Source organism: Cibotium barometz, chromosome 1 (genome assembly GCF_041138505.1).
Source record: "Cibotium barometz isolate CiBa-2024 chromosome 1, ASM4113850v1, whole genome shotgun sequence".
Lineage (NCBI taxonomy): Eukaryota > Viridiplantae > Streptophyta > Polypodiopsida > Cyatheales > Cibotiaceae > Cibotium > Cibotium barometz.
The window spans coordinates 12761512-12786675 of record NC_141046.1 but is presented as its reverse complement, the minus strand read 5'-3'; the positions used below and the strand labels follow the sequence as shown (position 1 = coordinate 12786675).

The 25164-nt window shown below is 49.2% G+C and overlaps 2 protein-coding genes across 2 annotated transcripts in view; both read left to right on the top strand.

Moving 5' to 3' along the window:
- LOC147641612 (DNA repair RAD52-like protein 2, chloroplastic) overlaps positions 1-25164 on the top strand; it is an 81180-nt gene that overhangs the window by 29644 nt on the left and 26372 nt on the right. The gene's annotated exons all lie outside the window — the stretch shown is intronic.
- LOC147641613 (uncharacterized) lies at positions 14496-15560 on the top strand. The gene has a single exon (XM_086794103.1). It carries the CDS (start codon positions 14518-14520, stop codon positions 15427-15429), a length of 912 nt encoding a protein of 303 aa, XP_086650229.1. The 5' UTR covers positions 14496-14517; the 3' UTR covers positions 15430-15560.

The following is a 25164-nucleotide window of genomic DNA, read 5'->3' as shown; positions in this document are numbered from 1 at the left end:
ATGTATAGTGCAAACCCTAACCATAGAGGGAAGCCATCTCCCTTCTCACACAATGCATAAATCCATAATCCATAATACACACAACACACACTGAGTTGTGTCCACACACATCTAACCCTAGCTAATGTCCACACACTATGACCAGCTGGACGCGGTCATTTATGTCTCACACATGTTCCTACCTAACATGCCAGCACAGTGTAGCTGGCTCACACTGACATCGAGCTTGAATCTCAACAGCCCCTCTCAAGCTCATGATGTACTGCCATAGATGAAGATCCCTGCTAAGTGGCTTGGTAAAGATGTCAGCCACCTGCTCTTCAGTCTTCACATACTGTAGATTAACTGTACCATCCAGCACCTTCTCTCTGACAGAGTGATAATGGACCTCTATGTGTTTGGTCCGCGCATGAAACACTGGATTCTTTGCCAACTGTATACTGCTCATGTTGTCACAATGAATGACAACCTTGCCATCAATAGGCTCACCCAAATCTGCCAAGAGATTCTTTAACCATACTGCTTCACAAGTAGCAATGGCTGCACCCCTGTATTCAGCCTCTGTACTGGATAAAGCAACTGTAGGTTGCTTCTTGCTACTCTAACTCACCACGGCACTTCCAAGTGTAAAGGCATAACCACTAGTAGATCTCCTGTCATATGAGCTACCTGCCCAATCAGCATCTATGTAGCCATGTATATCCAAGCCTTTACCATTCTCATATAGAAGACCATAATGTGCAGTGGTCTTTACATATCGCATAATGCGTCTCACTGCATCCAAATGAGGTTTTCTGGGGCTCTGCATAAATTGGCTTACTAGCCCCACAGCATAACTCAAATCCGGGCGTGTGATAGTCATGTAAATGAGACTACCAACCATCTTTCTGTACATAGATGGATCATCCAACTTCTCACCAAAATCAGCCCACAACTTCACATTCTGCTCCAAAGGTGTACTCATAGGCTTACACCCTGTCATGCCATATTTTGCCAACATATCCAATGCATATTGGCGTTGCACTAACCATGTACCTGCATGATCTTTGATCACTTCAATTCCAAGAAAGTATCTCAACTCACGAAGGTCTTTCATGTCAAATTGCCCACTCAATGCTTTCTTGACATGTATCACATCTGTAACATGATCACCTGTGATAATCAAGTCATCCACATAGATGACAAGTAAAACAATCCCATGATCTGTTTTCTTCACATAGAGTGAAGAATCTGTTGTAGAAATCTGAAATCCAAGGGAGATAAGATATCTGCTCATCTTATCACTCCAAGCACGAGGTGCTTGCTTCAGATCATATAATGCCTTTTTCAATTTGCATACATGAGTGGGATATTTTGGGTCTACATACCCTCCTCGCTGTGCCATATACACTTCTTCTTGTAGATCACCATTTAGAAATGCATTTTTGACATCCATTTGATGCATTTCCCAACCATTAGCTGCAGCCATAGCAATGACTGCTCTCAATGTTCCCATCTTTGCCACTGGACTAAATGTTTCATCATAGTCCAAACCTTGGGTTTGTGCATAACCCTTAGCTACCAATCTGGCTTTATGTCGCTCAATGGAACCATCAGACTTCCACTTTACTTTGTAAACCCATTTACAACCAATGACATTTTTGTCTTGTGGTAATGCAACCAAATCCCATGTGTCATTATGAACCAATGCGTCCATCTCAACATCCATTGCTTTCTCCCATACATGCTTTCCAATAGCTTCTGTATAGCATGTAGGTTTCACATGCTTCACCAAAGATGTCATATATACATAATGCATAGCAAAATCACGGTATGTCAACCTGTCAACTGGATATCTGACGCTTTGGGATCTCCGCAATGCATGCGGATCACTCTGAACACCTGTCACTCTAGCATGTGGTAGCACATATCTATCCTGCCTAGTACCAGGTGTGCGTAAAACAGGTATGCCAAGTTCCTCATCCAAACTCTCTGAACTGGACGACTCATAACCTGTAATTCCAATTCCTTCAACCTTCTTCTTTCCTTTATCCACAGCACTACTCCCAGTGCTCACACTCTCATGCCTCAAACGTCCTGACCATGGACGTACAGTACTATTCTCAGCCTCTGCTGGTGCTGGCGCAGACATAGAAGTAGAACTAGAACTTGCTTGTGGCAAGTTCACATGCACATCAGCATCAAGTGACTCAATGACACCCTCATCCTTTGCTTTGTACCAACTAGCAAGCTCATCAAACACCATATCTCGTGAGATAACCACTTGCCTAGTTTGTGGATTGTAACATTTGTATGCCTTTCGATCCTGTGCATAACCAACAAACACACACTTTTCTGCCTTAGGATCCAACTTCCTCCTTCTCTCGTCAGGCACATGTACATAAGCTATGCATCCAAAAACTTTGAGGTGTCCAATGTCTGGCCTATAACCTGTAAGCCGCATCTCTGGCGTGCTTCCATGTATAGCTGCTGTAGGTGTTTTATTGAGTATATACACTACAGTAGCACATGCTTCTGTCCAATAATAATCTGGCATGCTCTTTTCATTGAGCATTGCCCTGGCCACTTCACAAATGACTCTATTCTTTCTCTCAGTCACACCATTTTGCTGAGGTGTATACCTGCAAGTCAATTGTCTTCCTATTCCATGCTTTCTCAAGAAATGCTCAAAAGCATTTGAGGTGTATTCACCACCTCCATCTGTCCTCAAACACTTAATCCAACAGCCATATTGCTTCTCTGCAAAAGCTTTGAAATCCATGAACTTTTCCAACACTTCACTCTTCTCTCTGAGAAAGTATATCCATGTCATTCTGCTGAAATCATCAATGAATGTCACATAATATAAACTGCCTTTGATAGATGGGTTTTGTGCAGGACCCCATACATCACTATGTACTATCTCAAGTGGCCTGCTACTCATGTTGCCTTCTCTAGGAAACCTCAACCTTGCCTGCTTTCCAAACTGACAGGCTTCACAAACATGCATATTCCCATCATACTTGAATCTAGGCAACCCACTAACAATGCCTCTTGCCTGCATGTTCTTTAATCTTTGTATATTGACATGTCCAATCCTCTTATGCCACATATCATTGTCTTGTACCACATTTCGGCTTTTAGAGAACATGGCTGATTTTAACTCAGGAATCCCAGCATCCAGCTTAAACAATCTGCCTTCTTTCTTGCCTTTAACAATGACTCTACATCCATGTTTGAAATCCTCAACGAAGCAACCATGCTCGTTGAAACGAACCTGTAATCCCTGTTCCACCATTTGACCAACTGAGGCCAAGCTTTTTGTGATAGAAGGCACATACAATACATCTGACATAGATTTTGTTTGACCATTGTGTATAACCAATGGTACACTTGCAACATATGTAATGGCATGCTGAGTATCATCTCCTGTCTCCACATAGCCTTTCACATCCATAGGCTTCATATGCTCAAACCATTCACCATGACAAGTCATATGGTTTGATGCTCCAGAGTCCATATACCAAGTGTCATCATTTTCAGCATTTGTCATCATAGATCCCACACCATGTTTCATGGCAAACAAGTGATTTGCAGTGCCATCATTACTGCCTGATGCATAATTTCCACCACCATGTTGTGCATAATTTCCACGATGTTGTGCTCTATCCCCTATCAAATCATTATGTTTGCGGAAACAATCTCTTGCCATATGACCAAATTTCCCAGAGTAATGGCATTCCACATCTTGCATAGATGTTTGTTGGCCTTGCCAACGTCCTCTACCATGAGGATTACCTCGGCCTCTCTGAGGTGTATATCCACGACCACCTCTAGCACCATATGAAGGCTGATAATTCTGTTGTGATGACCTGTCCTGCCATTCACGACCATTACCACCACGGCCGCGTCATGTGAATCCCCCCTGCCTCTAAAACCTCTTTGCGAATAGAAAGGCTGATTTCTGCCATTATCATCATGGCTAGTAGATGCATCCTGAAAAGTATCACTGAGTTTGATTTCCTCAACAAGCAAGAGGGAAACCAACTCATCAAAGTCTGGTAAACCTGTACTCCGAACCGAGATAGATGTATCAAAGGATTTATATTCCTTGCCAAGACCACGCAAGGTAATGTCCACCAAATCATCATCAGGCATGGGGGCATTGATTGTTGCCAATGCATCTGCAAACTTCTTTATTTCTTGCACATAGTCATGGATGCTCCTTCTATTCCGCTTCACATTATGTATCTGTTGTCGCAATTGAGACTTGCGAGCACTTGTGTCTGTATCAAACACCTTCACCAATGTATCCCATGCATCCTTGGGATTCTCAGCATCATGTATGTGTATGAGCATAGCACCCGAAATACATATAGACAGATTGATGCAACACTTTGAATGCTCTTTCTGACCATTGCTTATGAGCTATAACCTGCTGCTGTGTAGGTTGTCGGGGTAGTTCCGGCTCTGGCTCAGCACCTGTAATGAGATTCCAAAAACCTTTTCCCTTCAGAAAACTTTTGATCTTGTACTTCCATGCCTGGAAGTTCTTCCTATCCAGCTTTTCACCAACAATCTGTACTGGATTATCCGACATATTGCTCAATGCAAATACACCTTCCGCACAATTCCAAATCTGTAAATGAGCCTTCCTCAGCTCAACCACACTCCAATGAGTGTTCCAGATACTCCAAAGTAATCAACAATCTTCAATTTTGATGTAGAAAATCAACTTGTATGCATCCAAAATGAACAGGCTCACACAGTCCAAGATACCCTGTTTTGATGCGCTTTCCAAGGCTCCAAATTGCAATGTAGTGGTGCAATCAAGTATGGGTAACTTGCATTGACACCTATACAACCTCAATGTTGAGTATCAACACCATCCGACATGTGTACATATCAATTTTGTCAAACCCCCTTGTCTGTTCTGAGAAAAAACCAGAAAAACCAGTAGTAAATTTGCTCTAATTTCTTCAATCCTTGTCCAAATTGAGCAACCAGGCATTCATTAGCTTAGCAATGATGTCCACTAACTCCATGTAAAAGGAATTAGTCCAATTGTTTAAGACCAAAGAGCAATTAGTCGATTAATCACACTCTGTTTCTCTGCAAACAGTAGACAGCCTTTTTAATCAGCTCATTTCCAGCTCCATTGATGATAATTGATCAATCCAATCATATAGCCTTCTTCTCAAGTGTGTGTAGCAACCAATTGCTAAGTCAATTGTGGAAATAATCAAGCACCCAAGTTGAATTGTGGCCTCCACCAATGAAATAGTTGAAAAACTGCCCTGTTTCTGGTCTCCTGCCTGCGCTGCCTGCTGTAGGGGGATTTAGGAGTGATGTAAGTGCTAATTGATGAGATAAATAAGTACCCAACACACCTAGGCAAGTGTGCAATCCATCAATGCTTTGATTTTTGCCAAAAACTTGCTCCAAATGCATCAAAATTTGACTTCCTTTTCTCTGTTTTGTGAGAGCTCAAAAACCAGTCAATTTCACACATTCAAATGCATGTAAAATGCTCCAAAATCAGTGTAGGGCTTGTACATGAGTTGCCAACACATTCTTGCTTGTCACATACATGTTTGTTTGCCAGATTAGCATCTATTTCCACCATACATCACCGCTTCCAAGCTTCAATGGAAAGCTTCCAAAAACCAGAAATTTCCTTTGCTTTGGGCAACCCTAATTTGCTTTGTTTCTGTCTGAATCACCTGCAATCCGCTCAAGGATGTTTAGAATACCTTACCCGGTGGGCCAAGCTCTCAGATCTGATAGAAATCGGTGTGCTCCAAGCTTCACAGCATCAATGGCAAGCTTCACAGCTTCTTCTCCCTCTTCTCTCACTCACTCATAAACCCTAATAGACAGCACAAGGCTCTGATACCATGTTGAAAAAATAGGTAGAGGGAGAGGAGACACCCACACAGGAGCAAACGCTAACCATAGAGGGAAGCCATCTCCCTTCTCACACAATGCATAAAGCCATAATCCATAATACACACAACACACACTGAGTTGTGTCCACACACATCTAACCCTAGCTAATGTCCACACACTATGACCAGCTGGACGCGGTCATTTATGTCTCACATATGTTCCTACCTAACATGCCAGCACATAGTGTAGCTGGCTCACACTCACATCGAGCTTGAATCTCAACAGCTTTTGCCTTTTACTTTGCTTTTGGTCTTTTTAATAGTAAAATATTACTCAACTTTAGTCAAAAGTTCTTGTTTTGCTCTTCTAGCTTCAGGGCCTTGCTTTTTGGCCATGGGGCTGCTTCTTGTAAAAGCGGCTTTTAGCTTTTTGGTCCGGCTCAGTCTCCTCTTTCCAATGGTGTCCCTGGCTCACGGTCAACCTAGTTTGACTTTTTGCTTTTCTTGCTTTTTGACCACCTTTTCTTGAGGAAACCTTCTGGAACCTGTCCCCATGTCTTCTTCCACATGTATGAAATAGAGCTAGGAGGGCCAAATAGTTACATCATCTACATCAACACATTCTTGCGAGCCATCAGTGTAGAATCCCAAGGCTAGGGCACCGGTTCCCAAGAGTACAGGCAGCTATGGTGGCTTGAAGGGCTCCATGGTGAAAGTGTACAGGCGGCAAGAGAGAGAGAGTGAAACTCATGGCGGGTGCCCAGGGGACTAGGGCCTTTGACACACTTTTGGATACCATCAATGCATATTAAAATATTTAAACATGGCCACAGCCTTAACACATATCCATCATCACTTTGCATAAAACATAAAGCTGGACAAAACATCCACAAATGCTGAAAATGGAGCTTGCACGTGATGGGCCGACCCCCCCCCCCTTGGAGTATTTTATTACCCAAGGAGAATAATATCGTGTACAAGCTTTGAGGGCCTTACTCTCCCCACGGGAGATGCTGGATTATCCCTATACAAATGCCATAACACAGCCCAACACAAGGCTACCAAACCGGAACATAGGCTGTAGAAATGTCGAGCCAACAATATAATCCATATACCTCCGTGTGGGTACTGATTCTTCCCCAAAAACCACGGGTCTTCATGCAATAGAGCTGGTACAGTAAGTACAACTCTCCATTCAGCTGGTACAACAGGTACAATGGTTGGTACAGCAAGTACAGTGGTTGGTACAGCCGATACGGTGGCTAGTACAGCAGGTACAGCAAGTACAAATGTTGGTACAGCAAGTACAATGACTAGTACAGTAGGTACAATGGTTGGTACAGTCGGTACGATGGTTGGTACAATAGGTGCAGTGGTTGGTACAGTTGGTACGATTGCTGGTACAGCAGGTACAGCAAGTACAAATGTTGGTGCAACAAGTACAATGGCTAGAAATCATAATAAATGATTAAATACCCTTGCCTTCAGTATTTCTTCGCGATGGAAGCCTCCAAAACAGTCCCCGGTGAAACCGGCCTCTGATAGAAACCAGAGTGCGGTAGACTAGCAGTCACCCGTCCACTTGTAGTCTAGATATGAAAACAAAACAGATTGGAGCTAGAGTGCCCAAATCTGAAAACAAAGCGACACCTGTTGGCCCCAAAGCTTGGCGCCCCTTGCGGTATTTCTTTATTCAATTCCAAAAATATGAATGGCTGAGTACAACAAAAATCAGCCAAGAGATTACACCTGTATGTCCAATCTGACGGCCCACAATACCTCTTAGCACAGAGGATCTATGCACACAGATCTGTGTCTCCAAATAACACACTGTGCCTCCCTCTGATCAGCCAAGACCACTAAGCAGGGCAGCCATGAGCATACATCTGGCATAACTCAAGTGCATGATACAACATCTCAGCTCATACATACATGTACTGTCCAAACTCTGTCTCAACCCTTGTCAATCTGCCATACCCCTCCTCTCACAAGGGGCCAGATAACTCATATCAGCAACAGACATCAAGCAGTAGAAAGAGAGATAGATGAACAGAAGCGGAGCTTACAAAATTCAGCTCGTGAATCAGCACTGGAGGAAGCAACGGTACCAATCTGTACTTGCAGGCACTTGTTTCCACAACCCTGCTTCACACGTGTGTATGTACTCGTCTGTACCCTCCTCCTAGTGTCCACCTCAGTGCTGTACCTGTCTGTACAGTCCTGAAAAACAGCACTGTACCAGTCTGTACCGCCTCCGAATACGTGCCAGAAGCTGCCCTTGCATATGCCGCCTGCAACCAGTTTCTGTACACGCCTGTACCTGCGCAGTCAACCTGTCCAGAACCTGTCCAGCACGTACTGCTGTACCTGAACTGTCCGTACACTGTACGGCAGTCGTACAGTGCTGTACCTGCAGTTGTACTTGTCTGTACAGCCTGTACCAGCAACTGCAGTCTGTCCAGAACCTGTGCGCAGCCAGCAACAGAGATACTCGCAGCAACTCCTATGCGCAGCCAGCAACAGAGCGTGTACTTGCAGCAGCCTGTCCGTACAGGGCTGTACGGCTCGTTTGCACAGAGAAAAACAGCAGCAGCACCTTCTTTCAGTCGACACCCTCTCCTCCTGCTTTTCCACGCATGAGAACTAGCAAGTATGCTCCACGTTTCTCCAAAAGCTAGAGAGAGAGAGAGAGAGAGAGAGAGAGAGAGAGAGAGAGAGAGAGAGAGAGAGAGAGAAATGAAATGAAATGTTATATTAACGTCTTCAAAAGGCCATAATGACCTATGAGACCAAAAGTTACATCATGGTGGATCTGATACAATGTCTGGATAAAAAAACCCAGAGAGAGAGAGAGAGAAGCACACACTCCAAAAGTGGAGTGGCCCCCTCCCCATAATAATCTTAGGGCCCCCAAACTTTAAAAGTTTCCTTGGGCCACTAAGGCCTAGGGGCAACTTTAAAAATTTAATCCCCCTTCACACCTAGGGATGGCCACACATCTTTAACTCTGTCCGGGCACCCCCCATGTGAATCATTCAATATTCTGACTCTGCAACCACCATGCCCACACTTGTGCTGTTCCTTTTTCACAGGGCCATGACATACCCCCCTCTTGAAAAATGGCAAGCGTCCTCGATTGCATTTTGGTGATACAGCAAAATATCAAAAGTGAAATATACAATATGGCAAGATCAGCGTCCCAATCTCTCTAAGCCATGCACATGTATCAACATTCACTGCAAACCAATGGCATAGTAATAGTCCAAGTTGTATACCACTGTGAACCATACATATCCACAAAAATCTCATGTGACTAGTACACATATATCATAGAAGTCCCATAAACAGATGTACTGTCAGCCATTAGTACCTTCGGGTGAGATAAAATCTGCACCAAGCGACCTCTAGATGTCATCTGAGCCTGTCTGTATCAAGGGAGTGGAGGTGCTACCCCCCTCTTGAGCATCAGGTAATGCTCCAGACCCATGCTCTGCTGAAGCTGAATGAGCCACGACAAGAGTCGGCTCTAACTCAAAGGCATCGAGATAAAGCTGCAAAACCTGAGGTGAATCTGTTAAGTCACCTTTCTCCATCCACTTCGCATCCATCGGTGAGTAGTTCTTGAACTTCACAAGATAGCGACGGGAAACTTTACCTCGTACGTTCCTTTCTTTATGTGCCAGTATCTGCTCTGGAATCAGAATCTCATCAAGTTCCTCAACTTCCGGCTCAGCCTCATCTAATACATCCTCAGGCACATCCCCACGGAAAGGTCTAAGAAGACTCACGTGAAAAGCATTGTGAATCCTCCAGTGATCTGGTAACTTCAAACGATAGGTTACCTCACCAATCTTTTCCAAAACCTGAAAAGGCCCATAATATCGCATGCTCAACTTAGGGAATAAGCGCTCTTTACCCTTCATCTTCTTGAGTCTAGCCTTTTCAAAGCGCAAAAGAACCCAATCACCCAATGCAAACTGTAAATCACGTCTATGACGGTCTGCGGCTTTCTTTTGCTTCTGCTGAGTTTTCTGGAGTGCCAACTTAACTCTCCGATAAGCTTCATCCAAACTTTCCACATACTGATTAGCCTCAAATATCTTATCCTTTGTATGCAAAATGGGTGGTACCTTCTTTCCTCCTTCTACAATCTCAAAAGGCGCCTTGCCTGTCGAGGTATGTACAGTGTTGTTATATGCAAACTCCACCAAAGGAAGATACTTTTCCCATTGTTGCTTGTGCTCTGACACATAACACTTGAGAAGATCCAACACTGTAGAGTTAGCCTCTTCTGACTGACCATCTGTCTGTGGATGAAATGACGATGAAAACTTGAGAGTTGTACCCATGTTGTCAAACAACCCTCTCCAGAACAAACTCTTTATCCGTGGATCACGGTCACTAATGATAGACGTAGGCAATCCATGGTACTTGAAGATGTTCGCCATGAACAACTTCACCATATGATCCACTTTGATCGTCTTACGCACAGGAATGAAATGAGTCTGCTTACTGAACCTGCATATGATAGTCCAAATGCCATCATTTCCCGTTTGTGTCCGTGGAAGATCAAATACAAAATCCATGGCAATGCTCTCGCAAGGTCTATCTGGAATAGGTAAAGGCTGTAATAACCCTGGTGTCTTCTGACGGTCAAACTTTACCTTCTGACATACGATGCATTGCCTTACAAAGGCATCAACATCTCTTCTCAAGGTTGGCCAATAAAAGAAAGTCTCCACTGCTTTTACCGTGGCGTCAATACCTCTATGACCTGCATACGGTGCAGCATGACTTTCAATCATAACCTTGAGTCGCAATGGCCTGGTAACACACAGTCTGCCATGCATCAATAAAAACCCATCTCTGAGAGTATAGTGCTCATGCCACTGACCCTCAGACATCTGATCATACAACCTTTCAAAGTCCTCATCATGGGCATACTGCTCTTTCATTTCATCAAGCTCATGATGATAAGCAAGTGAAACTGCAGAGACCTGTGGCTTGCGTGACAAAGCATCTGCCACTACATTCTTTTTGTCTTCCACATGCACAATCTGGAAGTGAAACATTGACAAAATGTTTGCCCAACGCATATGCTTCTCTGAAAGCTTAGTCTGCATGAGGAAATAACGCAAGGTTTGATGATCTGTCTGTACAGTAAAATCAGCCCCAAGCAAGTAGTGTTTCCATGTAGAAAGAGCGTGAATTACAGCCAACATCTCTTTCTCATAAACATGTAAATGCTTCTCAGCATCTTGCAAAACCAATGCTACTTCCACATGCATCACACTGGACAACAAAAGCCTTTCGGAGGTCCGGTAACACCAATACTAGGTCCGAAGTAAGCTTTTCTTTGAGCTTTTTGAATGCTGTAATTTCTCGATCAGCCCATCTAAACGGAGTTGCCCTCTTCGTCAAAGCATGAAGAGGTGAAGCAATTTCAGCAAAGTGCCGTATGTACCTCCTGTAATAGGAACACAATCCTAGAAAGCTGCGTACATCATGCACGGTCCTCAAAGCTGGCCAATTAAGTATTGCTTCCACCTTCGCTGGATCCATACGGACTCCATGCGTAGACACAATATGCCCCAAGAAATGTATCTCCTGCAAAAAGAACTCACTCTTCTTGCCATTTACAACCAGCCTATGGTTCCTGAGTTCTGCAAACACAATGGCCAAATGCCTTCTATGCTCTTCCTCAGTTCGTGAATGCACAGCCAAATGCCTTCTATGCTCTTCCTCAGTTCGTGAATGCACAATCATATCATCAAAGAATGTGCCCACAAACTCTCTATGAGGCCTGAAAATCCTGTCCATCATTCTGTTAAATGTGGCAGGCGCATTTGTCAAACCAAAGGGCATAACCAAGAACTCATACAATCCAAACGTGGTTCGGAATGCTGTCTTATGCACATCCTCGGGTCTAATGCGTATCTGATGATACCCACTTTTCAAGTCAATACGACTAAAAACTGTGGAGCCCTGTAAGCGGTCCAAAATGTCATCGATCCTCGGTATGGGGAATCGATTCTTGATGGTATTCTTGTTCAGCGCCCTGTAACAATATACATGCGCCAAGAACCATCCTTCTTCTGCACTAAGAGCACAGGTGAGCAAAAGGGTGATGAGCTAGGCTGTATCAACCCTTTATTCAAAAGCTCCTGCACCTGACTCATAATCTCTTCCTGTTGGGCTGCACTAACACGGTACGGTGGTCTATTCGGTGGAGTACTACCAGGAATCAGATCAATGGCATGATCTTCTGGCCTCTCGGGAGGAAGTTCTCCTGGCAATGACTCGGAAAAATAGTCTTGAAACCCACATAAGAAATCAATCCTGTCCTTATCTAACATAGACAAATTAGACTTAGACTCATCATCCTGTGCATCCTTTACATAAATCAAGTACGCGGAAAGATGCTTTTTCATTACTGATGAAATCGCCGAAGCGGATACAATAGGAACAGATTCCCCTTTGAGTTTTACATCCAATACATGTTCTTTCCCTCTATGAGTCAGAGTGATTTTCCTATTGTAAGTATCCACCACCGCATGTACCCTGTGGCACCATGGCATCCCCAACAAAACATCACAGCCATCCAAAGGCATGATAAAGAACTCTTCGCTGTCCACAAAACCCTGCAAATGAAGCCGAAGCTTCCCAATAATAGGAGTAACGGGTTCTGCATACCCTGGACAAGCCATATTAGCCTCATGTAACGGCTCCATCTCCTCTGCGTGAATCCCCAATCGACCAGCCAAATCTGGTGAAATGAAGTTGGCTCTAGCACCTGTGTCAAAGAAGATCAAGGCATTCTGATCTCTCACTTTGCCCCATGCCCTGCACAACTCTGTAGCTTCACCACCTGGCTGCATAGTCGCATGGGAACGCCGTTCCATTGGTGTGGAACGGGGGAACGTGGAGGAATGGAACTTGGGAACGGCGGAACGTGGAGGAACGCTTTTTAAATTTTTTTTTTCCATGATTCGCGAAGCGGCACCCCTTACGTTTTTTTTTTCCACGTTCTGGCTGCCGGCAGTGTAATAGCGCATCCTTCTTTCTTTTTTTTTGAATAGAAGGGTTACGGGTGCCCAAAACGTTTTGGGCACCCTTTGTATAAAAAAAAAAAAAACGGATACCTGCAAGTAGCGCCGCCGCCGACCCCTAAAAAAAAAACATGGGAAAAAAAAAAGATTATGCAACGTTTTTTTTAAACGTTGAAAGACGACCTGCCAGGCTGCCCTGCAACGTTAAAAAAAAACCGTCAATATCAACGTTTTAAAAAAAACGTACCTCTCTGAGAACTTATAAAAACCTACAGAGTGCACACTGCAGCTGCAAGTACAGTGTGCATAGCCAAGTACAATCTCTCTCTCTCATTATTCATAGCCAAGTACATTGTACAATCTCTCTCTCTCTCTCTCTCATAAGGGAACCAAGACAGCTTTCTCTCTCTCATAGCCAAGTACAATCTCTCTCTCAAAGCCAAGTACAATCTCTCTCTCTCTCTCTCTCTCTCTCTCTCTCTCTCTCATATAATGCCTCCTAAGGGAACCAAGAGAGCCAAGAAGAACGAAGCATGGTCATGGTGGGATGAGGTGGATATTCTTGAGACCAATCAAGGCGGAGGAGCTAGGAAGTGGAAATGTCGCTATTGTGGCAGCACCAAACATGGGGGAGTCAACCGAGTTCGAGGTCACCTAATCCATGAGCCGGGACAAGAAATCCAACCATGCTTGTCAATCTCAGCTGAGAAAAAGAGAGAGCTAGAAGCTAGGCATAATGAAGTGATTTTTCGTGCTCCTCCTCCAAGAGCTATGGCTGCGAACCCATCATTCTTTACAACTCCTTCAAGCAACTTCTCCACATCCGTAGGCTCTTCTTCCGTGCATCAACCACCACCCCCCAAAGGCACGCAAAGAACTCTTGCGGGTTCTTGGAATCCACGCAAACGAGAAGCCGTGGATGCAGCTATTGCAAGGTTCTTCTACCATGACCACATCGCTTTCAATGTGGCAAGGTCCCCTTATTTTCGGGAAATGGTTCGTCTCATTGCTGAATTTGGACCAACCTACACTCCCCCTTCTTCGGAGAGCCTTCGAACCACGCTTTTGGCAAAGGAAAAGGAAGCTGTTGAGCAAGCCATGCAAAACGTCAAGGAAGGGTGGCAACGCAACGGTGTCTCCATCATTAGTGATGGATGGAGTGATAGCCAATCTCGCTCCATCCATGGCATCATCGCATACTCTCGAGGGAACACATTTTTTGTGTCTTCCCATGATGCCTCTCCAAAACGGGCAAGTATGCCGACGTCATCGTGGAGGAATGGGCAGAGGCAATTGAGCAAGTGGGTCCTCAAGATGTGATCCAGGTCATTGGTGATGGGGAGGCCTCAAATCGAGCTGCAGGCGACCTTCTTTTGGCAAGGTATCCACACATCACATTCACTCCATGCATTGCACATGGCTTGAATAATCTTCTGAAAGACATTGATGGTCTTTCATGGGTAGCACCATGCATAGCAAAGAGAAAAGACATAGTTTCATTCATCACTCGGCACACATTTAGCCTCTCCGAGTTTAGGAAAAGATCCCCAAACTTGGATCTTAAAAAATATTTGGAAACTCGTTTTGCATATAATTTTATTATGCTAGAGAGGCTAGTTGCACTCCATAACATTCTCAAGCAGCTTGTAGTGAGTGATGAGTGGAGCACGTGGCCCACTGCCCGTAGCACACAAGGAACAACTTGTTACACCCACATCATGGATGCTCCTTTGTGGGTGAAGATTGAGCATGTTGTCAACATTACGAAGCCCATTATCTACATGCTGCGTATGGTGGATGGGAAAAAACCTTGCATTGGCAAAGTTTATGAGGGCATGGACAAGATGGTGGAGCGTATCCTTTCTTTGGAGCCCGACACAACAAAGAAGGCAGAACTTCAAAGTTTGTGTCAAGCAAGGTGGGACCGATATCACTCACCAATGCATGCAGCTGCATTTGTGATTGATCCAGAGTTTCAAGGCAAAGGCCAGGAATCGGATGAAGAAGTCACAAATGGCTGGGACAAAATCCTTGCCAGATTGGTGCCTGATGCTACGATGAGAAGCAAGATTAGAATTGATTTGGGAAAGTACAGAGCAAAGACAGGTAATTTTGGTTCAGCAGATGCCCAGCAAGATAGGACACTTATGGGAGGTGCTCTTTGGTGGGAGAACTATGGATCGGGTACTCCAGAGCTACAACGGCTTGCAATGCGCATTCTCAGTCAGAATGCAAGTTCTTCTCCAATTGAGCAACTATGGAGTGTTTTTAGCCATGTTCCCTCGAAGAAGAGAAATCGGCTACTCACTACCAGAACAAATGACCTTGTGTATGTGTCAGCCAACTTGCGACTATTAGCCCAGGTTGCTAGTGGTGACTTTGACCATGAGAGCTTCATAGATATGGAGCCACAGTCTGAGTCGGATGATGACGACCCTCCACCTCCACCTCCACCTGCATCGATGCATGATGCATCTATGGATGATCTAGCTGACATCTTTGCACCTATTTGATATCACCTAGGACTTTAGGTTTCTTTGTTCTTAGCTATCTAGCTTTCACTATGTGGCTGTACATTGTACAAGCTATTGTACTTCTGGTTTTCTAAATATGAACAAGGTCATTGAGTTTGCTATCAAATTCTTGTCTTTTTTTGTTTGCTTTCAATTGTATATTTGTCTCTTTTTACCTGCTTTTAATTGTATATTTGTCTACTCATGTGTATTGAAATATGATAACGTGTCGTTCCGGATCCCGTTCCGGATTGCAAGGGGTCCCATTCCCGTTCCGGATTGGCCCCTCGTTCCCATATCCGTTCCCGTTCCCTGGTGACTATGCCTGGCTGTTCCCCCACAAGATCAGGAACTAAGCCTGCAGAAGGCTTTTGTTTCTTTGGCTTGGGCTCTCCTTTATTGTCAGAGTCCTTTTGGGACTTTCTTTTGGGACAATTGAATGACATATGCCCCTCTTCAGTACAGTAAAAACACTTATGAGCATCTCTCAAAACCTGTCTTTCCTCAGAAGTCCTCTTGGGCATTGGCAACTTCTTATACTTCGTCTTTGAAGACCCTTTAGCATCACGAGAAGCATGCCCAAATTTTTTAGCTTTCTTGCTCAATTTCTTACTGCCTTTAAACCCAAATGAACCACCTGTGAGTAACGCATTAGCTGTCATAGCATTTTCAATCATCTGTGACATGTTCGTTACTCTTGTCTTTATACAATAATCTCGTACCTCCTTGGGCAGCCCACAACAATACTTCTCTACCTGCTCAGATAATGGCACCGCACGATAAGAAGTCACTGGGAGTAAAGCTTCCCAAAACTTCTTGTTATAATCCTCCAAACTATCACACTTTGAAGCATCCAATTTGTGCCATGCGGTCATAACATCCACCTCAAATGTAGATGTGAGCCATACGGAAGAGAAAACCTGTTTGAATTGTACCCAAGTGGTGGGTGCTATGCCCTGCAAAAGAAGAGTAGACCACCACTGCAAAGCATTGCCCTTGAGAAAAGTGGCAGCTTTCCTCACCTTAGAGGACTCTGTGTAATTCCCACCAGAGAAAGCAGCATCAAACTGCTGTAAAAAGGTAAGTGCTTTAAGTTTATCCTTGGCCCCATTGAATGTATCAAACTTCACTGCAGCTCCCCCTTCCTTGTAATCCTTCGCCTTTCCCATAGGCGTTAGACTATCATATGGAAGTGGTTTCGCAAGATTGCTGCCCCCAACATTCATACCCATCATTGGGTCACACCAGGCATACCATACATTCCAGCCATGTTTCCAAACATTCCATCATGCATACCTGGCTGCATACCACCAAACATATTGCCTTGCATCCCAGGTTGCATGCCTCCAAACATATTTCCTTGCATACCGGACTGCATACCACCATACATATTCCCCTGCATACCAGGCTGAAAATTAGCTCTAAAAGGCCCGTGCATACCCATGCCTCCCTGAGGGTAACCCCCAGTCATAGATTGGAACACTGAGCCACCACCAAAATAACCTGGATGCATATTCTGCTGAGGAATAGGTGGCTGTCCATAGAAGGAACTCTGAGAGTTTGCACCATAAGCATGTTGCATGTTCGGAAACTGGCCAAAAGATGGTTCCTGTGGGATGGCACCACTATGACCCTGAGGAAGATTCTTAGAACTCTCGTCTCAACCCTTGTCAATTTGCCATACCCCTCCTCTCACAAGGGGCCAGATAACTCATATCAGCAACAGACATCAAGCAGTAGAAAGAGAGATAGATGAACAGAAGCGGAGCTTACCAAATTCAGCTCGTGAATCAGCACTGGAGGAAGCAACGGTACCAATCTGTACTTGCAGGCACTCGTTTCCACAACCCTGCTTCACACGTGTGTATGTACTTGTCTGTACCCTCCTCCTAGTGTCCACCTCAGTGCTGTACCTGTCTGTACAGTCCTGAAAAACAGCACTGTACCAGTCTGTACCGCCTCAAAATACGTGCCAGAAGCTGTCCTTGCATATGCCGCCTGCAACCAGTTTCTGTACACGCCTGTACCTGCGCAGTCAACCTGTCCAGAACCTGTCCAGCGCGTACTGCTGTACCTGAACTGTCCGTACACTGTACGGCAGTCGTACAGTGCTGTACCTGCAGTTGTACTTGTCTGTACAGCCTGTACCAGCAACTGCAGTCTGTCCAGAACCTGTGCGCAGCCAGCAACAGAGATACTCGCAGCAACTCCTATGCGCAGCCAGCAACAGAGCGTGTACTTGCAGCAGCCTGTCCGTACAGGGCTGTACGGCTCGTTTGCACAGAGAAAAACAGCAGCAGCACCTTCTTTCAGTCGACACCCTCTCCTCCTGCTTTTCCACGCATGAGAACTAGCAAGTATGCTCCACGTTTCTCCAAAAGCTAGAGAGAGAGAGAGAGAGAGAGAGAGAGAGAGAGAGAAGCACACACTCCAAAAGTGGAGTGGCCCCCTCCCCACCTAGGGATGGCCACACATCTTTAACTCTGTCCGGGCACCCCCCATGTGAATCATTCACACCATGCCCACACTTGTGCTGTTCCTTTTTCACAGGGCCATGACACCCGGTATTCTTCATGGGCAGCCTTCAAGAGAGAGAAAGATAGTAGCCATCATTAGGGCAGCCTGTAACGGTGGTAGAGGCTAGTGTGCAGCAAGAGAGCCTCCATTAATGAAGAGAGAGGGCTCAAATTTATAGATTTTTTTTTTCCGGAAAAAAGATCCTTCTATTAGTTAATGAGAAAACGCCATAAGGCTACAAAGCTCACCTCGCAAGGAGGGATAAAAACACAGTGAACTCCTGAGCTCCACCCCCGTGGCTGGCCGCTCTCTGGGGGGGGGGGGCTACCTAATAGTACATGTGGGAGGTGAGAAAAGCCAAACTGGAGGCCTGTAGTGCCAAGTGACATCCTCGCCCCTCGCGGTGAGGAAAGGGCCGGGCTGCCAAGTGCGGAGGAAAGCCTTGCGGCGCCCTCTCATGCGATCCGAGTCGCCCTGGTGGAGTTTCCCCCAGTGTCCTCTCAAGGTGTGAATGATGTCCACCCAGAGGGCCTGTATGACCTCCGCCGGTGGAGTCGCCTGGCGGTCAATGGCCTCCCTGCATCGGGCTCTCCAAATGTGCCAAGCTGTCATGCTGCTGACCATCTCCCATCTGTGCCCGACCCCCTCCCGAGGTGCTGCCGAAGAGAAGTCTGGCGTCGGAACCACCGCCATCGCCCTGTCAGAGACCTGGATGGTCGCACTGCCAGGGACGTCCTCATATCCAAGGGCCGGGCCGCTGTCCGTGGCCCAAGCCACCGCACCCCACGTCACCAGCATCTCACCTGGTGAGCCTGCAAAAACCATCCTGAGAGCGCGCTGCCAGACCTGCTGTGCCTGTGGGCAATCCCATAAGCAGTGCCGCTGCGACTCCTGTGCATGGCCGCACCGAGGGCAGGACGCTGGGTGACTGCCGAAAGCTAGCCAAGCCCCCACAGCCAGTCCTCTATGCGCTGTGAGCCAGAGAAACAGCGTCACCTTCCGGGGCCGGAAGCTGGCCCAAAGGCGCTGCCAGAAGTCCCTAAGAAAGGCAGGGGAGAGCCCCTGTCGCCGCCAATGCTCGGCCGCCGCCGGGGTGCTCGCTATCCTGTGTCTCTGAATCCGCCGCCCCAGCCTCGCTGTGTACTGAGAAAAGGGGATGCCTGGGCTGGTAGGGGCCAAGTAGGGATCTCGCCAAAACCACTCACCTGGATCCCACTGAAGGCGAATAAGAGGCCTGCTGTCCCAAGCCCATAATCTCCAAGAACAGTCCTCCCCTATCGAGGCCGGTGAGGGGTCTACATACCACTGTCTCTGATGAAAGCCGACCACCCGCACCCTCTGAAGAATACATCCCTGGAGCCCATCCAAATCTAGTCGTGTCCTGTGAAGCTGGCCACCCTCTCCCACCTCGAAAGTGAGTGGGGCGACTCTCTCCGCTGTGCCGCAGACCGCTAGAAGGATCTCATGCCGAGTAAAGACACCCATCCACTGTGGAGGTGGGGGGTCCTGTACTGGGGTCCGCCACTCCCGGGGGATGGCCGCCTCAATGTCCTGTCTCATCAACTCTCTGCCCCTCATCCCACTGAGTCTCCTCTCTTGAGCCTCGAGAGGCAGCTGCTAAAAACCTATCCAGTCGTCTAGGGACTGGGCTGGGCCAGAGCTCAGCGGGCCCCACGACACATGAGACCGCGATCCAACCATATGGCCACTGGGGAGACGAATCAAGGGGTTCCAGATCAAAGGCTGCCTCAGGCGCTTCTCATCGGTGCCCGGGGGAGTCTGGAAGAGTGACGGCCTCAGATGCGCCCAGGCCCTCAGAAGGCTAGCTGCAAAACGCTCCTCGAAGCCAAGGCCCACTCCTCTGGATCGCTGCTCTGTAAAGATCCACCTGATGCTGGGGGTCCAGGGGCCGCTAAGAGAAGGGGTGCGGCTGAGCATCCTGGAAACAAGAAACTCCTTCCACGGCTCAGCGCCTGGCAGGAGGCCACGAACTACCAACTTGCCAAGCAATGCTCGGCTTTGGCAAATAGGATCAACAATGCCCAGGCCGCCTCTCTCCCTCGGCTGAGTGATCACCGCCCATGCCACCTTAGCCCTGGCGGGCCGCCCATCGCCACCGGACCAAAGAAAGTTCCTGATGAGCCTCTACACCTGGCCAATGCACGCCCGTGAGAAGGCCCAGCAAGAAGTGATGTACCACATAGTAGCAAGCAGAACCTGGTTGGCCACAACTACTCGGCCAGCCAGAGATAAACGAGCGGTACTCCAATACAGAAGCTTCTTCCGAATGCTCAGAAGAAGGGGGGCTATCTGCTGCTCCGGAGATATGTCAATGCCCACATAGCATCCCAAATAACGCACTGTAGTGCCGGGTGGCAGCCACTGAAAACCGTCAACTGGCCTCCAAGTCGGGGGGGGCATAGAGCTGACCCACAACCCACACGACTTGTGCCAGTTGATCAAAGCGCCCGAAGCTCTGCAAAACCTGTCCATGGCTAAGGCGAAGCGGCGGAGGTTCTCCTCACCTCCCTGAAGATAGACAGCTGTGTCATCCGCAAACTCCGAGTCTAGGAGCTCCTCCGAGGTGCGGATGGGAAGCTGGAGGCCCCGCAAACCTGTATCCTGTGCCGTCAAAAAAGTGCTCATGGCCTCCGCCACAAAAAGAAAAAGAAAGGGCGCCAAGGGGCGCCCCTGCCGCACCGAGCGCGAGAGCTGGAACCTCTCTCCGCGCACGCCCTGTATCAGCACCTGGCTATGAGCCGATGTGTAGAGTGCAGAGACCCCACGGATCCAGTGAGGGGGGAAGCCCATCCTCTCCATAGTGCCTTCCAAGAAGGCCCAGTCCACCCGATCATATGCCTTCTCGAAGTCGAGAAGGAGCACGCTGCCAGATCCTCCTGTCGAAATCTAGCCAGAGCCGTAGCCTCCCAGAAAGAGAAAATGTTATCCAGAATGCTCCTATCCTGGATGAAGCCTGTCTGCGTGGAGTGGATGATGTCCGGAAGGTGAGGCTGAAGCCGCATGCTGATCGCCTTAGCTAGGACCTTGTAGGCCGTGCCTAGCAAGGTGATCGGTCTCCACTGTCTAATCTCCAGTCTGTCTCCTCCCTCTTTGGGGATCAAGTGGATCAACCCCTCTGCCATGCTGTCCGGCATGACTCCTGACTCCATAATCTCCTGGAATGCCAATCTGAAGCCCCTATGTAAGAGGCCCCAGTACCTCTGGAAGAAGGCCACCGAAAGACCATCCTCTCCTGGGCATTTGCCCCGAGGTAATGCCTGAAGAGCCTCCTCCAGTTCCGTATCCAAGAAGGGGGAGAGAAGGGAGTGCTGCAAATGGGCCGGCACAACCGGTCTCGTGAAGCTCCAGACTGCCTCCCGAGCCTCTCTCACCCTGTCATCTGCTGGCTCAGCAGAGAGAAGATCCCTGTAAAAATCTGTGGCTATAGCCCGAACCCTGGGGGGATCCACCACAACCTGGCCATCAGCCTGCCGAAGACGCCTGAGACCCTCTCGTCTGAAGCGAGGCCCTGTCGCCTCAAAGAAATCTCGAGTCACTCTGTCTCCAGCCTGTGTCCAAAAAGAAGCCCGAGCATGGAATCGGAACTCCACCCTCCTCTCCTCGATGGATCTGATCTCAGTGCGAGCTGACTCCATCTGCTCTGAGATCCAAGGGCTCGTAGGATCCCTCTCCTGGAGTCTCTGGAGGGACGCTAGACTCCTCCGTAGGCTCCTTTCCTGCTCTCTGAAGGCCTCCAGCCGGTCCAAGGCAGCCTGTCTGAGCATCTGGCTGATCTCCTGCAAGCCACTGGCAAGATCGTTGGCTGCGATCCTCTCCTGAACTGCAGCTCCTGCCAGACCTGCTCAACTCTGATCGCAATCTCGGGCTCCTCTATGAGACAATCTGGAATCCGGACGCTCTGGCCCTGCTCTCCTCTCGTGGGGTCCTCGATCTGGAGCACTGGAAAGTGGTCTGAAAACGAGGAGCCTGCGAGTATGCCCACTGTGCCACCTCTATCACAGGCCCACTCATCAATGTAGAACCTGTCGATGCGGGAAAGGTTAACTCCTGTGGCCCGTCTATCCGAGCGCGAGAAAGATAGACTCCCCTGCAACCTGCCAAACTCCGGGAGAGTCCACGGATCCTGGCCTCTCACCTGTAGCACTAGTTCCTCCCAGGCAGCGAGCTCCGGCCCATGAATGGTCTCCTGGCTGCCCCCCATCCTGTCCTCTGCATCCTCCAGCATGTTGCAATCCCCTCCGAGGCACCAGTGGTTTGCCAAGGGGAGGGACTGCCTAATGGTGCTCCAGAACTCGGCTCTCCCGGTCGCCCCGTTAGGGGCGTAGAAGTTGAGGAAGCCAATGCGGTCTTCCCCAACCCGAAGGATGATCCACTGCGCACGACCCTGGACCAGAATGCCAGAGTCCACAACCTCGGATAGAAGTTGCTCGCTGACTGAGATGCATACTCCACCCTGGTTCCCTTGGGAGCCATATGCCGATGACCAAAAAGTGTGACTCCTGCCTAGCAAGATCTTCCCGCAGGTGCGGGTACGCCCGGCAGAAAGGTGGTGCTCCTGGATGAAAAGGATATCTATGGGTCCTCCAACGAGAGCCCTCTGGATCTCCTAGCGAAGTCTGCCCCGACCAATGTAGCAGCGATGTCCACCGAGACCGTGGATGTTCCATGAGAGGATCCTCATGGATGAGCTATGGCAAGTGAAGCAGCCTCCACTGGCTCACCCCTCTCAGCCGGCCCGGATGATCTGCCCTCCACTCTGTGAGTCTTGGGCGCCGGCTTGGAGGGAGAATAATCACTGTCTGTCCGGGTGCGGAGTCTCTCCAAAAAGAGGGTGACCTGTCTCTGTGTCCAGCCCCACTCCGCCTTTGCCCTGTCCAGGGCATAGGCGTGAGACCAATCCTATGCATATATGTATCTAAAGGTAGGCTGCACCCTCGGGGCGGCATGGAGGAGAATCAGAAGCACTGCCTCAACTGAGGTGTGGACCGGATCCGCCCGCCAGTCTCCTATACCAAACAAGCTCATGCGGGCTGAGTGTAATCGGGTCTGCAATAGGTCCGTGAGCCCCAAGTCACTGAAGTGGTGAGAAAACTCCAGTATCTGATCACGCAAAACTTCCTCTACAGAGTTGCAATCCCATGCTGTGTCTGGGGCAACACTGAGAGGAAAGGAGAAAGCCACCATGCTGCTCACCACTGAGGGAGAACGAGAAGGATGGCACACCACGCAAACTCGCAAGGGCGCGACCAGTGTCTCGAACGGGCCAGCATCCAGCTGGAGGCACCTGAAAAAACCGTAATCCACTGGTAGCCCCATCACTCGCGGGGGCCCCCCAGGGGAGGCTGGAGAGAACTCTGTGTGGCGGGCGAAGCAAGGATCGCCATCTCCACCGGCCCGGAGTGGCGGTGGAACAGCCGCTGGACTGAGCTCTGGCCTACCCAGCTGCGCTGCCCCGGGGCAGTGGGTGGTCTGGCGAAGTATCCTGGAGAGGCCGAGGGAGGGATGGGGGCTCGCGGCGAGGAGAGGATGGAGAGGCATCTGCCAGAGGATAGGTGTCAGGGGGGCCGTCGGGGGAGGCGGGAGGGGGGGGGCTGGGGGGGGAGAGGGGGGGGGGTGGAAGGAGTGCTCTCCGGGTGAGGGGAAGGGGAGCCGGGGGTCGAAGAGTGCGGCCCGGGATCCTCAGGAATCTGCTCCAAGGAGGGGGTGGGGCCCCCCGCGGGGGGAGGCGGGAGCGGGGTCTCCACGTGGGAGGCTCCACTAGCGGCCTCAACGGGCACTGAGTCTGAATCCTCGTCCATCGGGGTGGGACCTGCTGGCCGCCTATCCCTGACAGGAGCATAAGTGCGGGTAGGTGCCTGTACGCCAACCGGAGTCGCCTGTCCGCCAACCTGTCCGCCAGCCTGTGCTGCCTGCTGGCGTCTGCGACGGTCCCTGCGGGCCGGGCGTTTCCGCCGGCGAACCTCCTGCCATCCGCCAGCCTCCTGGGACTGCGCGGCATCCTCCGCCGGGGCCTGCTCGTCAGATGATGGCGCCTGCTGTGGCGAGCCAGGGATGTCCGGTCTCTGAGGTGGATGGCCAGCCCTCGGGACTCCTGCAAGGGGTCCAGAGGCGGCATAGCGTGAAGGATGAGCCCCCTTGCGGGGACAGGCGCGTGCGAGATGGCCCATCTCCCGACATGTGTAACACTGGCCGGGGAGGCCCGAATACTCCACGCGTTGTATCATATGTCCTCCAGAAAGACAAGGGAGAAGGATCGTCTTCGGGAGGGACTCCGGTGACGGAACCACAACCCGAATGGCCGGGAGTCCTGCTGCCCGAGCAATCACTGAGGCCGCTGTCTGAGGCGTCTCCACCACCTGCCCGAACGCCTTGCCAATGGATGACAAGAGGGGCAAGTACTCCCTACGGAGTCTAGGAAAGCAGATAGTGACGGGGAAACCTGTCGCGCCTGCTAGCGGGTCAGAAGCGGGGTCGAAACCATGAGTCCATCGCGCCAGGAACGCCCGGGATGAGCGGAGGGCAATGGGGCTCCGAGCCAGCACCATCTGAGCTGCCTGTGGGGACTCGAAATCCACCTGGTAGTAGCCACGTCCCAAAAAATCTACGCTGACGATCTTGGCGGGCACGCCAACAAGGCTGCCTTGCAGAAGGTCGCGAAGCTCTCTCCGCATCGGACGGCTACCCACTATCTTGCAGACCAAGGAGGAGGCCTCAAGAGCGGAAACTGTGGAAACAAACAACTGAAGATCTTCAGCTGTGAGCTCCAGACGGAGATCGGAATCGGCAGGGTTAGTCGGAGCGGCTTCCATGGAGTCCTCCAAAGGGAAAAGGCCAGAAACCGGGGTCACCAACGGGAGGGACACAGCCCTGCGTGGAAAAAGAGAGGCGGAGGGCTACAGGATAGCGGGGGCAGGGCCCGGGGGGGGGGGGGGGGGGGGGAAGCTGAGGCAGGGAAGAGTTAGCGGTGGGCGGCGGGGCGAGACGGAAGGGAGGAGAGGGAGAAGGCGGAGGGGAAGAGATGCGCCACGCAGGAGAAGGCGGAGGGGGGAGAGGTGGCGGGGGAGAGAAGAGAGGCGGGGGAGAAGGAGGCGAAGGGGTTAGAGAGGCGGAGGAAAAGATGACGGGGGAAGGAAGCAAGCGGCGGGGGGAATGGCGGGGAAGGCAGCGTGGAAGGTGGCGAAGGAAGAGAAGGCGGGG

Excerpts from the sequence above, each read along its gene's own strand:
- LOC147641613 (XM_086794103.1), top strand. The coding sequence starts at position 14,518 with ATGCTAGAGAGGCTAGTTGCACTCCATAACATTCTCAAGCAGCTTGTA.